This window comes from Crinia signifera, chromosome 1, assembly GCF_055691185.1.
Source record: "Crinia signifera chromosome 1, ASM5569118v1, whole genome shotgun sequence".
In the NCBI taxonomy this organism is placed as follows: domain Eukaryota; kingdom Metazoa; phylum Chordata; class Amphibia; order Anura; family Myobatrachidae; genus Crinia; species Crinia signifera.
In genome coordinates this window covers 200,919,330-200,932,980 of record NC_139217.1, presented here as the reverse complement: position 1 = coordinate 200,932,980, position 13,651 = coordinate 200,919,330, and the positions used below count along the sequence as shown (strand labels likewise).

The following is a 13,651-nucleotide window of genomic DNA, read 5'->3' as shown; positions in this document are numbered from 1 at the left end:
GGGGTTTTCCAACGGTGTCATGGCGGCGCCCGAGTCCGGTGACAGTTTTTGATAGGGCGCTGTGCGCAGGTGAAATCAGGGGTCAGCACGCCAGCCTCTCATGGGGAGTGGGACGCAGGGGAAGGTGAGCCTGCCTACGTCCCACCACAGTGCACCCTGGTAGATGTAGTCCAGGCCAGCCTCTCCCCCACACTCCCTGGGGAGCAGTGAACTACATCTCCCAGAGTCCTTTAGCGATGGATTTGAAAAAAATATATATACATACAGTACAGTACTATGAGACTGTCGGGCATACCTGCCGACTTTTAAAACCTGAGGAGTGAAAGGGGGGCCGGACGAGGCTAAGTTTCGTGGGCGGGGTAAGGCTGATGTCACCAAGGCCAGCCCCACGACAGGCAGCCGCTTTAATTTGCGGGTCTGTGGATGGGGGAGGAGCTAAAATTATGCAAAATAATGTGTTTCGCATCATTTTAGCCCCGCCCCTCCCTGCAGACATGCAAAATGTGGCATTTTATACCGCGGGAAGGGGGGAGCAGGGGCTGTGGCGATAGTGCGGGAGACTTATGCTGGCCATACATCAGAAACATTGATCTTAAGATCGATTGCCCTCATGATTGTGTCCAATTTCACTTCAATTCCCCAGCAGTACTTGGTGGTTTTTGGACACACAATGTGCACACAATCTGCATACAATCCATTTTACAATCAATTGAGATTGTATGATTGGGTACAATATCTTTTTGATGTATGGCCACCTTTACCCACCTTTCTGGGGGGCCGGGAGGGGGACCCGATTTGCAGGACCCAGGCCATTCCGGGAGGGTAGGCAATTATGCTGTCGCCTGTCGGGTAGGTTTATGAAGCTCGGTGAAGTGATAAAGTCATACCCTCCAAGTGTACCAATTTAGCCGGTACAGTATCGGTTTTTTTTACTGGTCTGTACCGGCTAAAAATAAATGTACAGAATGTACCGATTTCTGATGATTAGCGGTGGCTGCGCTGGTCGGATCGGGAATTCTGTGTCTAGCAATGCAGCAGCACCCGTTCCCCGTCCCGTGGGGCCTTGCGGTCCGGTCAGGGCAGCCAGCTTAATGATAAAACATCACAGCTCCGTTGGCATGCGTTCAACCTGCAGTTGCACATGCACGCTGTTGCCACGTCACTTCCGGGTGCCATGGCTTGTTAGCGCTGAACTCTTGCCTTTCCTCCTCCGTCAGTGGGAGGGGTGGATTCTCGGCTCTGGCTTGTGCGTGTCACCATCCAGGATGCAGTAAAGGCTGCCCGGCGCATGCGCCGTTGATATATCTGGAAGCTGTGCGATGCTGTGCAGCAGAACCACGTCTGTGGCTGGATTCAGAGGTGTCCGTCGCAGCAGTGTCTGTCAGAGTCAGCTCAAACCGGGGTACACTTAAGTTAATTATACATTTAAAGTTTATGATTGCCCATCAGTCCCTTAACTTACGGTGACAATAAAATAAGATATGTAATTCTGTTGCCCCAGGTGCCTGATCCCACATCTATGTATATAACTGTACATATGTGTGTGTGTGTGTGGGGGGGGGGGGGGGGGGAGTGTCCAATCAATGCCCTGCACGTGGCCACGCCCTTTTTTGATGTGCACCGATTTCTGCCCTTCAGATGTTGGAGGGTATGGATAAAGTGTCTGGTTTTTATCACTGGCCAATCAGCTCCTACCTGTCATTTTTCAAACCAAGCCTGTAACTTCACAGTTAGGAGCTAAATGGCCGGTGATAAAAACCAGACATTTTATCACTTTCACGGAGCTTAATAATAAAATCTGCCCTCTGTAGGGATGGGTAATCATATGATGTTTCATCTGTAACATCTGATTTTTGGTCCCAATGTTTGATGTTTAACCCTGCAATGTTGAGGATCCAATGTTTTCTCAACATTGCTACATTTCTCCCCCAATGTTTTTCTCAATTTTCCAATGTTTTTCTTTTGTGTGTCACTGTGTGGTGCTGTCACTGCTTTCGGCAGCCAGCTCACTCCTTGTTTTATATCCATTAACAACTTAAAAACAGATACAAAACAGTAACACACACCAGGCCAGATGCACTAAGCTTCAAAAGTGATAAAATGGAGAGTGGTAAACCACCAGCCAATCAGCTCCTACCTGACATGTCACAGACTGTGTTTTAAAAATATCAGGCAGCAGCGGATTGGTTGATTTTTATCACTCTCCACTTTATCACTTTTGAAGCTTAGTGCATATGGCCCTGTGTGTGGTGATGATACAGACTTCAGTTGAGAGAGAAGAGAGAAAAAAAGATTAACTAAAGAGGAAGTGATAACATTAAACGTGCTGTATAGCATACCTCCCAACTTTCATGGTGAAGAAATAGGACACTCGCCCGAAAAGGGGGCGGGGGCGTATACAAATGAGGTCGCGGCTTATGCTAATTAGCCGCAACCTTATTTTTTATACGAGAATAGATGCTGTGCGCATGCGCACAGCGTCTATTCTATTAGATTGGGGGGTCTCCCAACTGCCACCCCCGCAGCGGACAATGCCTGCCGGGGACTGTCCCGCTGTAATCGTGACAGTTGGGAGGTATGGTATAGTACACTCCTAATATTGCAACAAAATAAGGCCAGTTTTTCAACGTACAGTATGTTCTATGTTGCATTGTATGTACAGTTTTTTTGTTATTTTCTATGTTCAGCTTAAGTTATTAGCCTGTTCTTACTGTTATAAACCAAGTTAGAAATGGTACTTCCTCATCTTTTGCAGCCACCGCTTACGCTATGGAACTTACATAACATACAGCGAGCCGCAAGGTTATTTTCGGGGTCCACTCCACCATCTAATACCTTTAGTAATGTTGTAGCGAGCGAAGCAGAGCGAGCCACCGAGCCTGAAGCGTGGTGAGCAATCGTGAGGGGACCATCGCGATTCACGTAGCAGCTAACGTAACTGGTGTAAGCGGTGGCTTACGAAGAAGTACCTTAAAAATACTTAAAAATAGCAGATTGTGAGCTGCTGGAATAAAGTTTTGCTAGTTAATGCTTCATTTTTTCCCCTCACTAATTATTTTTTATTTCCCTTAAAACATAAATCATATATCCAATGTGTGTGTGTAAACTGTAAGCCTCCAACAAGATAAACTTAATAGAAGGATTATTTATAATTTCATAAGCGTATTAATGTATTATATTCTTAAGTAGACAGTTTATTGAAATATATATAGAAACATCGGTTAACATCGGTTTTAGAGTACCAATGTTTAGGTCTAATGATGTTTTCTAACCAATGTTGAAAAACATAATTCAACTGATGTTTTCTTTCGAAGTCCCATTCATCCTTACACCTGTGTCCCGGGGTGTTCTGATGATCCGCGTCAGACTCAGCTGCCAGTCAGCAGCTCCGCCCCGCCCCTCCTGCCGTGTCATACAGTTTGCGCTTCCTGTTAGTATGGGCTAGACAGCGATGTCCTAATACATCGATGGTCCCTTATTCGCGATACAACTACCATCGATGATTCTTATGACCTTTGCGATTTGATGGTAACCATCGATGGTGGTGATGGCACCGGCGAGCATCGCTATCGCGGCCGGGTGTTTCCGCTTCCTTGGGTCACACATGGCTGCTGCAGACTCCGGGGATATGGAAGTGCCGGCGGGCTGTGAGCACTACACGCGGGGCTGTGAGCTGAGGGTTGGTACAGCGCTATGTACTGTAATAGGTGATGGGGGGGACCCGCCGCTGTTTACGGCACTGTGCTAGCGCCCCCCGCAGCCTCCCGCCAGTCACCTCTATGCAGCTGTCCTTGTGGGTTGTGTACTGTGTGCACTGGGCAGCAGCTAACTCTAGATTGCTTACTATAATGAGTATTAACGAAGGAACCTTTTTGTTTGACAAATAAAGTCAGGATGTTACAATGTATATGTGGCACCTGTCTATATTCTCCTCCAGAATTGTGTTATTACAGGGATATGACAGCAGCAGTAGATGTCATTGGCACGTTTCCAATGTACGCTGTAGTTCTTTGGGGCATGTCCAATTGGTTGCTAAGTTATGTCTGCAAAAGGATGATGTGTATACCAGTCCCGATACTCACTCTATACAATTACAGAGAAAACTGGTTGCATGGTATTTTGTGGGCAACATAGCCTGCCAACGGCTTCTGATTTGTGTGTGGTGAGCGGGTGCAATGTGGTATATATTGTGGGCGCAGTGCAGTTTACACAGTGTGCAGGTTTAGTGTAGTTTATAGTGTATGCAGCGTGAGAGGTAGTGTGTGCGGTGGGCAGGGTTAGTGATAGTGTTGTGGATGTAGGGTTATGGGGGTAGTACCTGTGTTCTACCCTGCTGGTCCATAAAAGCTGCAACGGCGGCGCATAGTTCTTCAGAATGTGAGTATTTAAGGGCAAATTAAGGTAATTAGAGACTTTCAATTTCTTTATTACTCATTATAAGGGCTATCCAAAGGATTCCAGAGCAAGTCCCCACAATTTTTCCTAAAAATAACTATTCTAGGGAAATCATGCTTACTACTGAGGTTGCGATAAAAAAGACTAATTTTCTCTCCTGTTGTTAAATAGGATGAAATCTGGGGCTGTGAGGAAATCCCAGCACACAATTGGGTATATTAGAAACATAGAATTTGATGGCAGATAAGAACCACTTGGCCCATCTAGTCTGCCCCTTTTTTTTAAACATTTTACCTCAAACCATATTTGATCCTTATTTTTTTGTAAGGATATCAATATGCTTATCCCAAGCATGTTTAAATTCCTTTGAGTCTTCAAGTGAGTCATTTATTCTATAATACTTAGCATTTTCTTCTTCATAGGAATAAAGTTGACATGTCAGAATACAGACTCTAGCATCCTGACCCACGGCCAGGTGACCAGCACTGATATCCCAACATTGAGAGAGATGCTGACTACCCACATTTCAAAAGTATGCGGTACAGGTAGGCGATAGGCCAGGTTGGGGGAATTCATTTTTTGTTCTAGTGGTGTACTTAAGCTGTCCATTTTGTAGTGCGATTTCGCCCAATTCCGACACATTGGGTCGAGGAAAATCGTGTGTTTTTTTTAGATCCGAAGTGGGCTCCTGTGTACATCGGATGGGAGCTCCTAGATCGCATGCACTATATTGCATGCAATTATGCCACCTTGGGAGCTGCTGGGCGGTTCAAGGGTGTCTGTCTGTGTTAGGGTTTGGCTAAACACTTTAGAAGTGGTTTCAGGAAGGGAGTCAAGGGATTGGGCAAGGTAAATATACTTACCAGACTCCCCACGCCCCCCCCCCCCCCCCCCCCCCCCCCAGTATTCTGATCCATATTTTCTTCATAGAGCTTTCCACTTATACCCCTTTTATACCAAAAACACTGGGTCGCACCCAGGTTTTTGATCCCTGCTTCAAGCCGGGTGTGACGCGGCGTTTGCTCCCATTTACACCACCGCCGCCGCATCCCCCCCCAGAGACGCTTGGATATGACGCCATCTCCAAGCGCGATTACTGCCACTGGGACCCGGAGCGCTGCGCTGGGGGCAAGCCTAGCACTAAGGTAATCTGCTGGGCAGCCCCCGTGCACCCCCCAGCCCTTGCCTGGGAGGTGAATGGATGCCGCACACAGGCAGGTAATCCCTTTCCCAGGTGTAAAGGTATCTCTTTCAGATTTGCATATGCTTAGTTGTGTGACCATGCCCTTACTATACATAACATATGCTATATAACCTCACTACATCAAGTGGCAGGATCAGCATGGATGCATACTGTATATGTGGGTACAGTGTGAATGCATGCATGCATGACACACTATGCATGCTTGTGTAGTACTCACTCTGCATCAGCCCTATATTTATTACTGGGGTGGCCAGTCTTTTGGGATAGGCGGGATCCCGGGATTTGGCCCCAAAATTGCCGGGATCTCTTTCCTGTGTTTGGAATTTCAACCCTGGGATTCTGTGATTAGACTGCGCATGCGCTCACAATCATCCCTATTTATTACTCATACACAGGGCAGAGCCAATGCTGGTAATAATAAATTGCTTCACTGTATACAAAACCAACATTGCATTCATGTCTGAATTGAGGCCCACTCTCCTCGGGATGTATTGATGCAGAACTGTAGTAAAGTGGGAGTTAGTTCATTACTTGGAAACAGAGCAGCAGTGGAATGTCAGATTATCTGCGTGCTTATACTGTAACGAAGCAAACCTAGCAACAGTGTAATTATATTTATATTTTATATAATTATATTTGCACTTTTAAAGTACCACACGCTGCAGCGATTGTTCAACCAATTGGCTGATTTATCTGCCAATTTCACTGCAATTATTTTGCGCTCTTTTGCTGCAGGGAAGATCAGAAGATGCAGCTAATGATCTGCGGGATTTGTGTCTTTGTGTATATGGGAGTTGTGGTGTTCGGGTTTTGACTCTAGTGCATCTGGCTGTGTTCAGGTGCTTGGGAGTTTGGGCATTTTCACATGTCTGGATTTTCAGGCACGTGGGCGTGGTTGGGTATTTGGGAGTTGGTCTGTTCTTGTTCAGGCACTCATAGATTCGGGTGTTCGGGGTGCATTTGAACATTCAGGAATTTGAGTGCGTAAATGCAGTCAGGTATTTCGGAGTTCGAGCACTCGGCCGCGTCCCCGTGCCTGTGTGTTCAGGCTCTTTGGTACTCTGATGCTTTCAGGTGCATTTAAACGCTCAGGTATTTAGGCGCATTCAGGAGTGCGAGTACAGGCACGCTCGGGTGTTTAGGTGTTCGGGCACATTCATGATGACAGGTGCACACATACGTGTCAGTGGCATTCATAGAAATCTTTCGGGGGGAGCCCGTGCTGGCAGCACAGCTCACCGTAGCAAATTTCCACCATGCCACTGAAGGAGATAACAACATTTTTCTGAAATTAAGATAAATCTTTGCCAATGTACTCTCTGCATAACATTTTTTGTCCAGGACTCACTAAGAACTCAATGAAAATCTTATGATCCAATGCGACATACACACGGGGCGATTTAGGCCCCTTTTCTAAGCGATCTGAGTCTGACTAGATCACTTAGAAATTAAGCACAAATCGCTGTGTGTGTGTAAAGCCAATAGCGAGGTTTGCACCGCTATCGCCAGGCTAGATATTTCAAGCATGCATGCATGAACTACCTAGTCATCACCCGTGTTCTCTATATTGAGAACACGGGCAGTAGCACACTTCCCTGGTGCAGCACTGTGTGCTGAGTGATTCAGTGTCGCTCAGCACAAAGCTCTACTCCCCCCATGTGTACGGGGCGTTAAGAAGATCAAAGATCTTTCTAGTGTGTGGACTTTTCTGTGCATCTGCTGTGAGCCACAAATTGCAATCATGTCTTATGTGGATTTAGTTGTTTTTTATATTTTTTAGTAGAAAACATCTTGATATTCTTTCCAGAGTGTGCTTGTATTGAGGTCATGCAAGGATGCCCTGTTCATCAAAGGTGATCTGGGAAACAGGAATGTTATCAGCGTTCCTGACTTTGCACTTGATATTTGCAATAGAGCTGTGTGCTAAGATGTGTTCACTTGTGACTGTAGGTTCCAATGAGTACTTTGTACTAGGAAGTGATCATACTGTAGCTGCTATGGAGCAATGGTTGCAGTTCTAGGGCTACCCACTAGATTGCGTCACCTGTGAAAAATGAGCCAATATTTCTAGCTGTGCACACACACTTCCATTTGCTTTAGATTCGATGTTAGATTCGATTTTTTTTTTTTTTTTTATTAGATTTTTCCATTAGATCTGGCATTAGATCTGTACTTTTACATTCAATTCGATATCAATTTCAGACTATTTTTCTTTTCGATATAGAGAAATACCAGTTGAAAGTGTCCTAAAAAACATTCAATTTCAATTAGATTTTGCTTTTATAAGCAAAAATCGAATTGAAAACAGGGAAAACTCGAAGCATGTGTACACAGCTTAAGTTAGCTGACCTTTCCATCACAAATATATTATCTGTATGCACAAGATGGTGAGAAATCAGCTGAAAGCAGGTCCTCAAGAGACTGATGTGTAATATAGAATCTGTATGTGGCCCATTACACAATTACTTGAGCGCACAGCTCTCATCTGCAAAGATACATTTATCAGATTATACCTGGCATGCAATGGACAATTAGCAGTCCTGTCTCCATTTTCTATCATCATCAAGTTGGAAATATCTGATTTGTTTTTGTCCTGTTCTATTCAGTAGATGTCACCTCCTGGTAATTGCACTTTTTATGTTTTTCAATGCATTTCTAATATATTTATATATAAATGTCAATTTATATAACTATATATCTGCTACCTACTTTGCAGGTGTTGGAGTATAAGTGCTCTGAAAGTACCTGGTCACATAATATTGTTTGCTTTATGAAAATTCCTGTGACTGGCACTGGCTTGCAATAACATAGGCATCTATTCACAATGTGTGTATAGTTTGGGGGCATGCCCCCTAGTGTAACAAAACCACTGACCCTCCCAGAGTCGACATGCCTCTTCAGCTTGCACATACAGTAAGTGCCTTCTTTACTCTTCAGCACCCTTCCCTGCTTTCCCTCTAGACTAGAGCAAACACTAGGAGGGAAACGTAACCTTTGCATACATTATGACCTGCATATGATGGTGAGCAGTGCCTATTGCTCGCCATCATAGTCCGCCCTCAGTATTCAACACACCCCCTGCACTCGCCGCTTCCACCTCCCTGTTTCTTAAAAGCAAGGTGGAAACATCGAGTGCGGCCATCAAAACGGCGGGTCTCTCAGCTATATGCAGCAGGCTCGCTGCATTAGTGGCGAACCTTGCCGTTTGGGGGAGCACAACGAGGATTTCCCAGGAACACAGAATAGGGCAAGCGGCCGGCCAGGGGGTTAAATGGCAAGGATGGCTTGTTTGCCACGATCCTCTGCAAAGACAAGCCCTCCTCACCATAAAAAAAACATCGCCAGCCGCATTGAATATACCCCATAGAGTTGCATCATAGCTCGCCTGTTTGGCATTGAATATTCCCCTATGATTTTGGGGTGGGTGGGTTATGGTTAGTGGGAAAATTTAATTCACAGGAATGCAGGGGGAGTGGTGTGTGTGTGTGTGTGTGTGCACTTTCCCTAATAGCAAAACTGTGGCAAGACAACTGGAGAGCCCCAGGTTGCCCATGTCTAGTCTAGGTACACTTGGACACCGTTTTTGAGGGAACAACCTGCCAGTTCCTAACATCTTAGGGAAATAACCACAGATCTTTTGTGGATATAGGCTTGCTCATATCCTTCTGTCTCCAAGTAATACCAGCCAGCCTCTCTGTGGGGGCCATATCATCACTTCCAGGACTTCTTATGCTGAAGATACAGTAGTATTTCCCAATGACATTGTGTGTGTTTTGGGTTTTCCTGCTGTAGAATAAATTTGGAGCCAATCAGACACCGCTCTGATGGTATTGTATGATACTGTAGTATCTGCAGTACCTGTATGTCTCAGCATTGAGGACACCGTTCTAACTAACCATATCCCCAGCTCCGTTTGCAGGAGTGCAGCACCAAACTTGCAAGAAGCCTCCACCATACTTCACTGGTTCCTGTTAATACTCATTATTGTACCAGCCCATCGGTGCACAATTATCGGTATTTCACATTTTGTCTCATTATTCCGGAGTACCTGCTGCCAATTTTTTTTTTTGCCCTGTAGTTCCTATTTTTATGCATAGTTGAGTTGGACAGATGCGCTACAGGGTTTGGTTGAGGTCAATTTTGAACTGCAACCAAGTTGATGCGTTGCATCTGTTAGCTGCCTTTATGAATGCTTTCTGTATACAGGGATAATGCTCATGAGGCTGAATATGCTTGGCAGGTTATAGGCTGGGGGTCTGGGATTACATTAGGAGCCATTGAAGTTTATTCTATTGTTGATTGTCAGAACATGGGATGTGATGCTATGATTGTTTCACATTGCAGATTGCAGTTCAGTGGGAACACACGAAAGGCCCATACACACTGGGCGACTTTGTGTATGCACTGAGCGGCTTTCCCTGCAGCGATGAACGCGATCATTGATGTCCATACACGCTGGGCATAGTCGCCCTGTGTATGAACCTTAAGTAAATTGCATATTATGTTTTGGAAAGACTTTAATTAAACTCCCTTCAACAATCTTAAAAGATATGACAGAGTACAAGTTTTTGTACATGGCTAATTAGCATGCACTGTCTTTCCTGCTTAGATCAGTGTTTTGCCTACAAGCATAGGCAAAACATTGCTCTGCACAGATTGTTTAGCACACATCCCAGGTGCATCATGTGTGTCCTGTGATCTGTATTTAGACAGCTCACTCGGCACTGGGCACCCGTCGCCCCTTGCGTACAGAGCTTTTAAAGAAATGTTATTTTTGGGGGGGGGGTTTCATTGTTTATATGCATCATGAAAGCTGGTATATGGCCTGATGTTTTATGACTGTACTTTGGATTCTTAACTCATTTACTTAATTATATTTTATCAGAAGTAACTTTCTTGTTTTTCATCATTCAGGCTCCTTGCTGTGGTAAGTTTTACATCTGCCGCCTATGCCATGACAACAAAGAAACCCACAAAATGGATCGTTTCAAGGTCACACAAGTCCAGTGTATAAAGTGCAAGTTTATTCAAAAGGTACTTTTTTTTGTTATTTGAAGCTGGTTTACTGCTTTTGGGATTTATTTATTTTTAAGTTTAATTTTTAGGCTGGGAATGCTGTGCTGACTGTAAAAATATCGAAATCCGTTTGTTTTGAATATGACCATGACCTCACAATGTCAAGCACACTATGCTGACATGATTCTAATGTTAAAGCATTGTAACTGTCGTCAGCATAAGTTTAAACATCATGCTGTGCCATCATGTCTCAACGTAAGCTGTGTACACTCAGGGTGATTTTAGGCACATATAGCTGGCAATATGGTCACCGTGTGCTGTGGGAGATAAATCGCCGGGAGCACTCTCCCGCGGCCAGCCCTTAATGGACGCAGGAGCATGCTTCTCTGATTATGGCTAAATAAAAATTTCCAGTCAAAATGAGCTTGAGACAGAATGAAACAGAATTGCTGGTCGCTGATGAAAACGGTACACTGAGCAATATATTGCTGAGAGATATTAAGCCAGTACACTGACCAATATATTGCCAAAATCGCTCAGTGACCAAATTGCACCGTGTGTACACGGATTTATACTGCTGACACAAGTGCAATGGTTTACCTATCGCTGATAATGGTAATGCACTAGTGATAGGTAAAGCATTGCACTTGTGTCGGCAGTATAAATTTAGACCTGTTGATACAGCATGATGTTTAAACTTATGCTGCCGACACAGTTACAATGCTTTAACATTTAGTATCATGTCGGCATAGTGTTCTTGACATTGTGCTGCTGACAAATATTGTTTACATTGTTGTTTGTCAAAAATGTAACTACTTTGCTAGTTTTCTAATTGTGATGAAATCGAGACCGGTTACTTAATTAGTTAAGCCTTTTCTGTTTCTAAAGGTGCCCATACACGCTCCGATGCGGGCGTCCGTTTTGTGCTTAAATAGCACGCATTGCATGCCTTGTGCATGCGATGCGATGAAAAGCAAGTACAAAAAGTATGTGCAGCACATACTTTTTGTACTGTACAATGAGATGCTGCGGGAGCGCGCATCTCAAAGTACACATCGGACTCGCCGCATCAGAGCGTGTATGGGCACCTTAAGTCTACTAAACACTGGTCGGTGAAACATTTATCTGCAGATAAGAACCACTTGGCCCATCTAGTCTGCCTTAAGTGTATATACTTGCACATGTTTATACATTAGGGTTACATTTTTGTTGGGAGAGATTTAGCATAATATTTTTGGAGTGTGGGAGGAAACAACAGTACTCGGAGGAAGCCCATCCGAGCACGGGGAAAATATACAAAACCCACAGTTATGGCCATGGTGGGAATCTAAGCTGTAAAACAGTAAAGCTAACCATTACACCATCCGTACAATAGTGACTCTGTTGTGTAGTACTATATAGTTTCATAGCAAACCTTATTACAGGTTGAGTATCCCTTTTCCAAATATCCCTTATCCCCATTGTCTCCAGAATGTAATTTTTTTTTTTTCTGCTAAAAGCACGACTGGGACATCTGTAACTGGCACTACTGGAGACCTGATATGTAACTGCCACTAAATATGTCAGGGTTGCCTACCCTCCCAGAAAGGCCGGGAGTCTCCCCCCCCACTGCGCCCCCTGATCACGGCCGTCTTCCCCCATCGTCAGAATTTAAATGCCGCAATCCGCAGGTCTCAGAGGAGGGGGTGGAGCTAAAATGTCACAATTGCGTCATTTTAGCCCTGCCCCCTCCACAGAGATCCGTGAATTTGACTATTTTGCATCATGGAGGTGTGGCTTAATGACACCACGCTCAAGCTCTGCCCCCTTAGCTTCTGCTGAAAGTCTCCTTTCCGGGCTTCTCCCGAAGAGGAGTTTCTTGAAGTCGGCAACCCTGAAATATGTGTAAGAATAGTGTTAATTCTAGCACACGCCATCTTTGAAAACCCATGCAGTTCCTCTTCCTGCCTTGGTTGTTGCTGTCTGTTGCAGTGCTTCTAGCCCAGTGTGGTCTGTGTAGCATCACTGATATGCAAACCAGACCTGTGCCATAGCAGACAGCCACACCCCAGGCAATGAAGAGGAACTGCATGGGTTTTCAAAGATGGCAGGTGCTAGGATGAACACTACAAGAAAATGATTGCTTGGCATTGTAATTCAGTGCCTGAGATAGGACACAAATTTTGTTTCATGATTTGAAACATTGTTTCATGCACAAATAAAATGTGTGTTTCATGTGTTTATACAACATAAATGCAAGAAACCTCATTGAAATATAAAAATATTCCGAAATATATAATAATCCATTATCCAAAATTCTTCTGATCCCGAGCATTTTAGATAATGTATTTATTATATTACATTGTAAATCTTGATGTTTTGTCCTGTAGGCGCAGCAGGCGTGTGAGCAGTGTAACCATATTTTCGGAGACTATTACTGCAATATATGCCATCTGTATGACAAGGACAAGAAGCAGTATCACTGTGATGGATGTGGTATATGCAGGTAATGCTTAATTAGTGTGTAATAGTACATGGAATAGTAATGTAAGGTAATAGCTAGTGGTAAATGTGGAGTCATCATTTATATTTACATTTCATTAACAAACCTTACACGACACCTACAACACTCTATGCTTTCTGGTTTGGTCCTGTTGTTGATTAATTGATTAAGCCAGGAACTTTAAACTGGGTACACATTAAACAAGACTTTTAAATAATATGCATGATCACAAAATCACTAACTATATTTTTATTCATATTGCCTAGTGTGTACACACTATATCATGAATGATGCGCGACCCCATCTGTGGTCTGTACATGCAGTAAAATCCAGACTATATCATCGACAGCATGCTCTTGGCCCCTGAATGATAACGTTTGGAAAATCATTTTATGTGTGTGCACGCGCTTCGCATATCAGCTTGCTCAGGCCCTGAGGAAGCTGATTTGCGAAGCGCGTGCCGGCTAGCGGTGCATCGGCAGATGTTCGCATAGACTTGTTTGTTGTTTTTCATATTGTATTTTGTATATGTACACACCCAACCAGTGACCCCA

The 13,651-nt window shown here is 44.2% G+C and overlaps 1 protein-coding gene across 3 annotated transcripts in view; it reads left to right on the top strand.

The window, feature by feature from the left end:
* Window positions 1–3,512: 3,512 nt before the first annotated feature.
* Window positions 3,513–13,651, top strand: part of RCHY1 (ring finger and CHY zinc finger domain containing 1) — a 32,061-nt gene continuing 21,922 nt past the window's right edge. The window contains exons 1-4 of one of the 3 annotated variants that reach the window (XM_083179160.1): window positions 3,513–3,679; window positions 4,818–4,927; window positions 10,514–10,633; window positions 12,985–13,100. In XM_083179160.1, coding sequence (XP_083035286.1) covers window positions 4,904–4,927; window positions 10,514–10,633; window positions 12,985–13,100 — 260 coding nt within the window. In that variant the 5' untranslated portion in view covers window positions 3,513–3,679; window positions 4,818–4,903. Of the gene's footprint in view, window positions 3,680–4,817; window positions 4,941–10,513; window positions 10,634–12,984; window positions 13,101–13,651 lie in introns of those variants that run through there. The other 2 variants (XM_083179159.1, XM_083179161.1) reach the window with 2 other exon arrangements.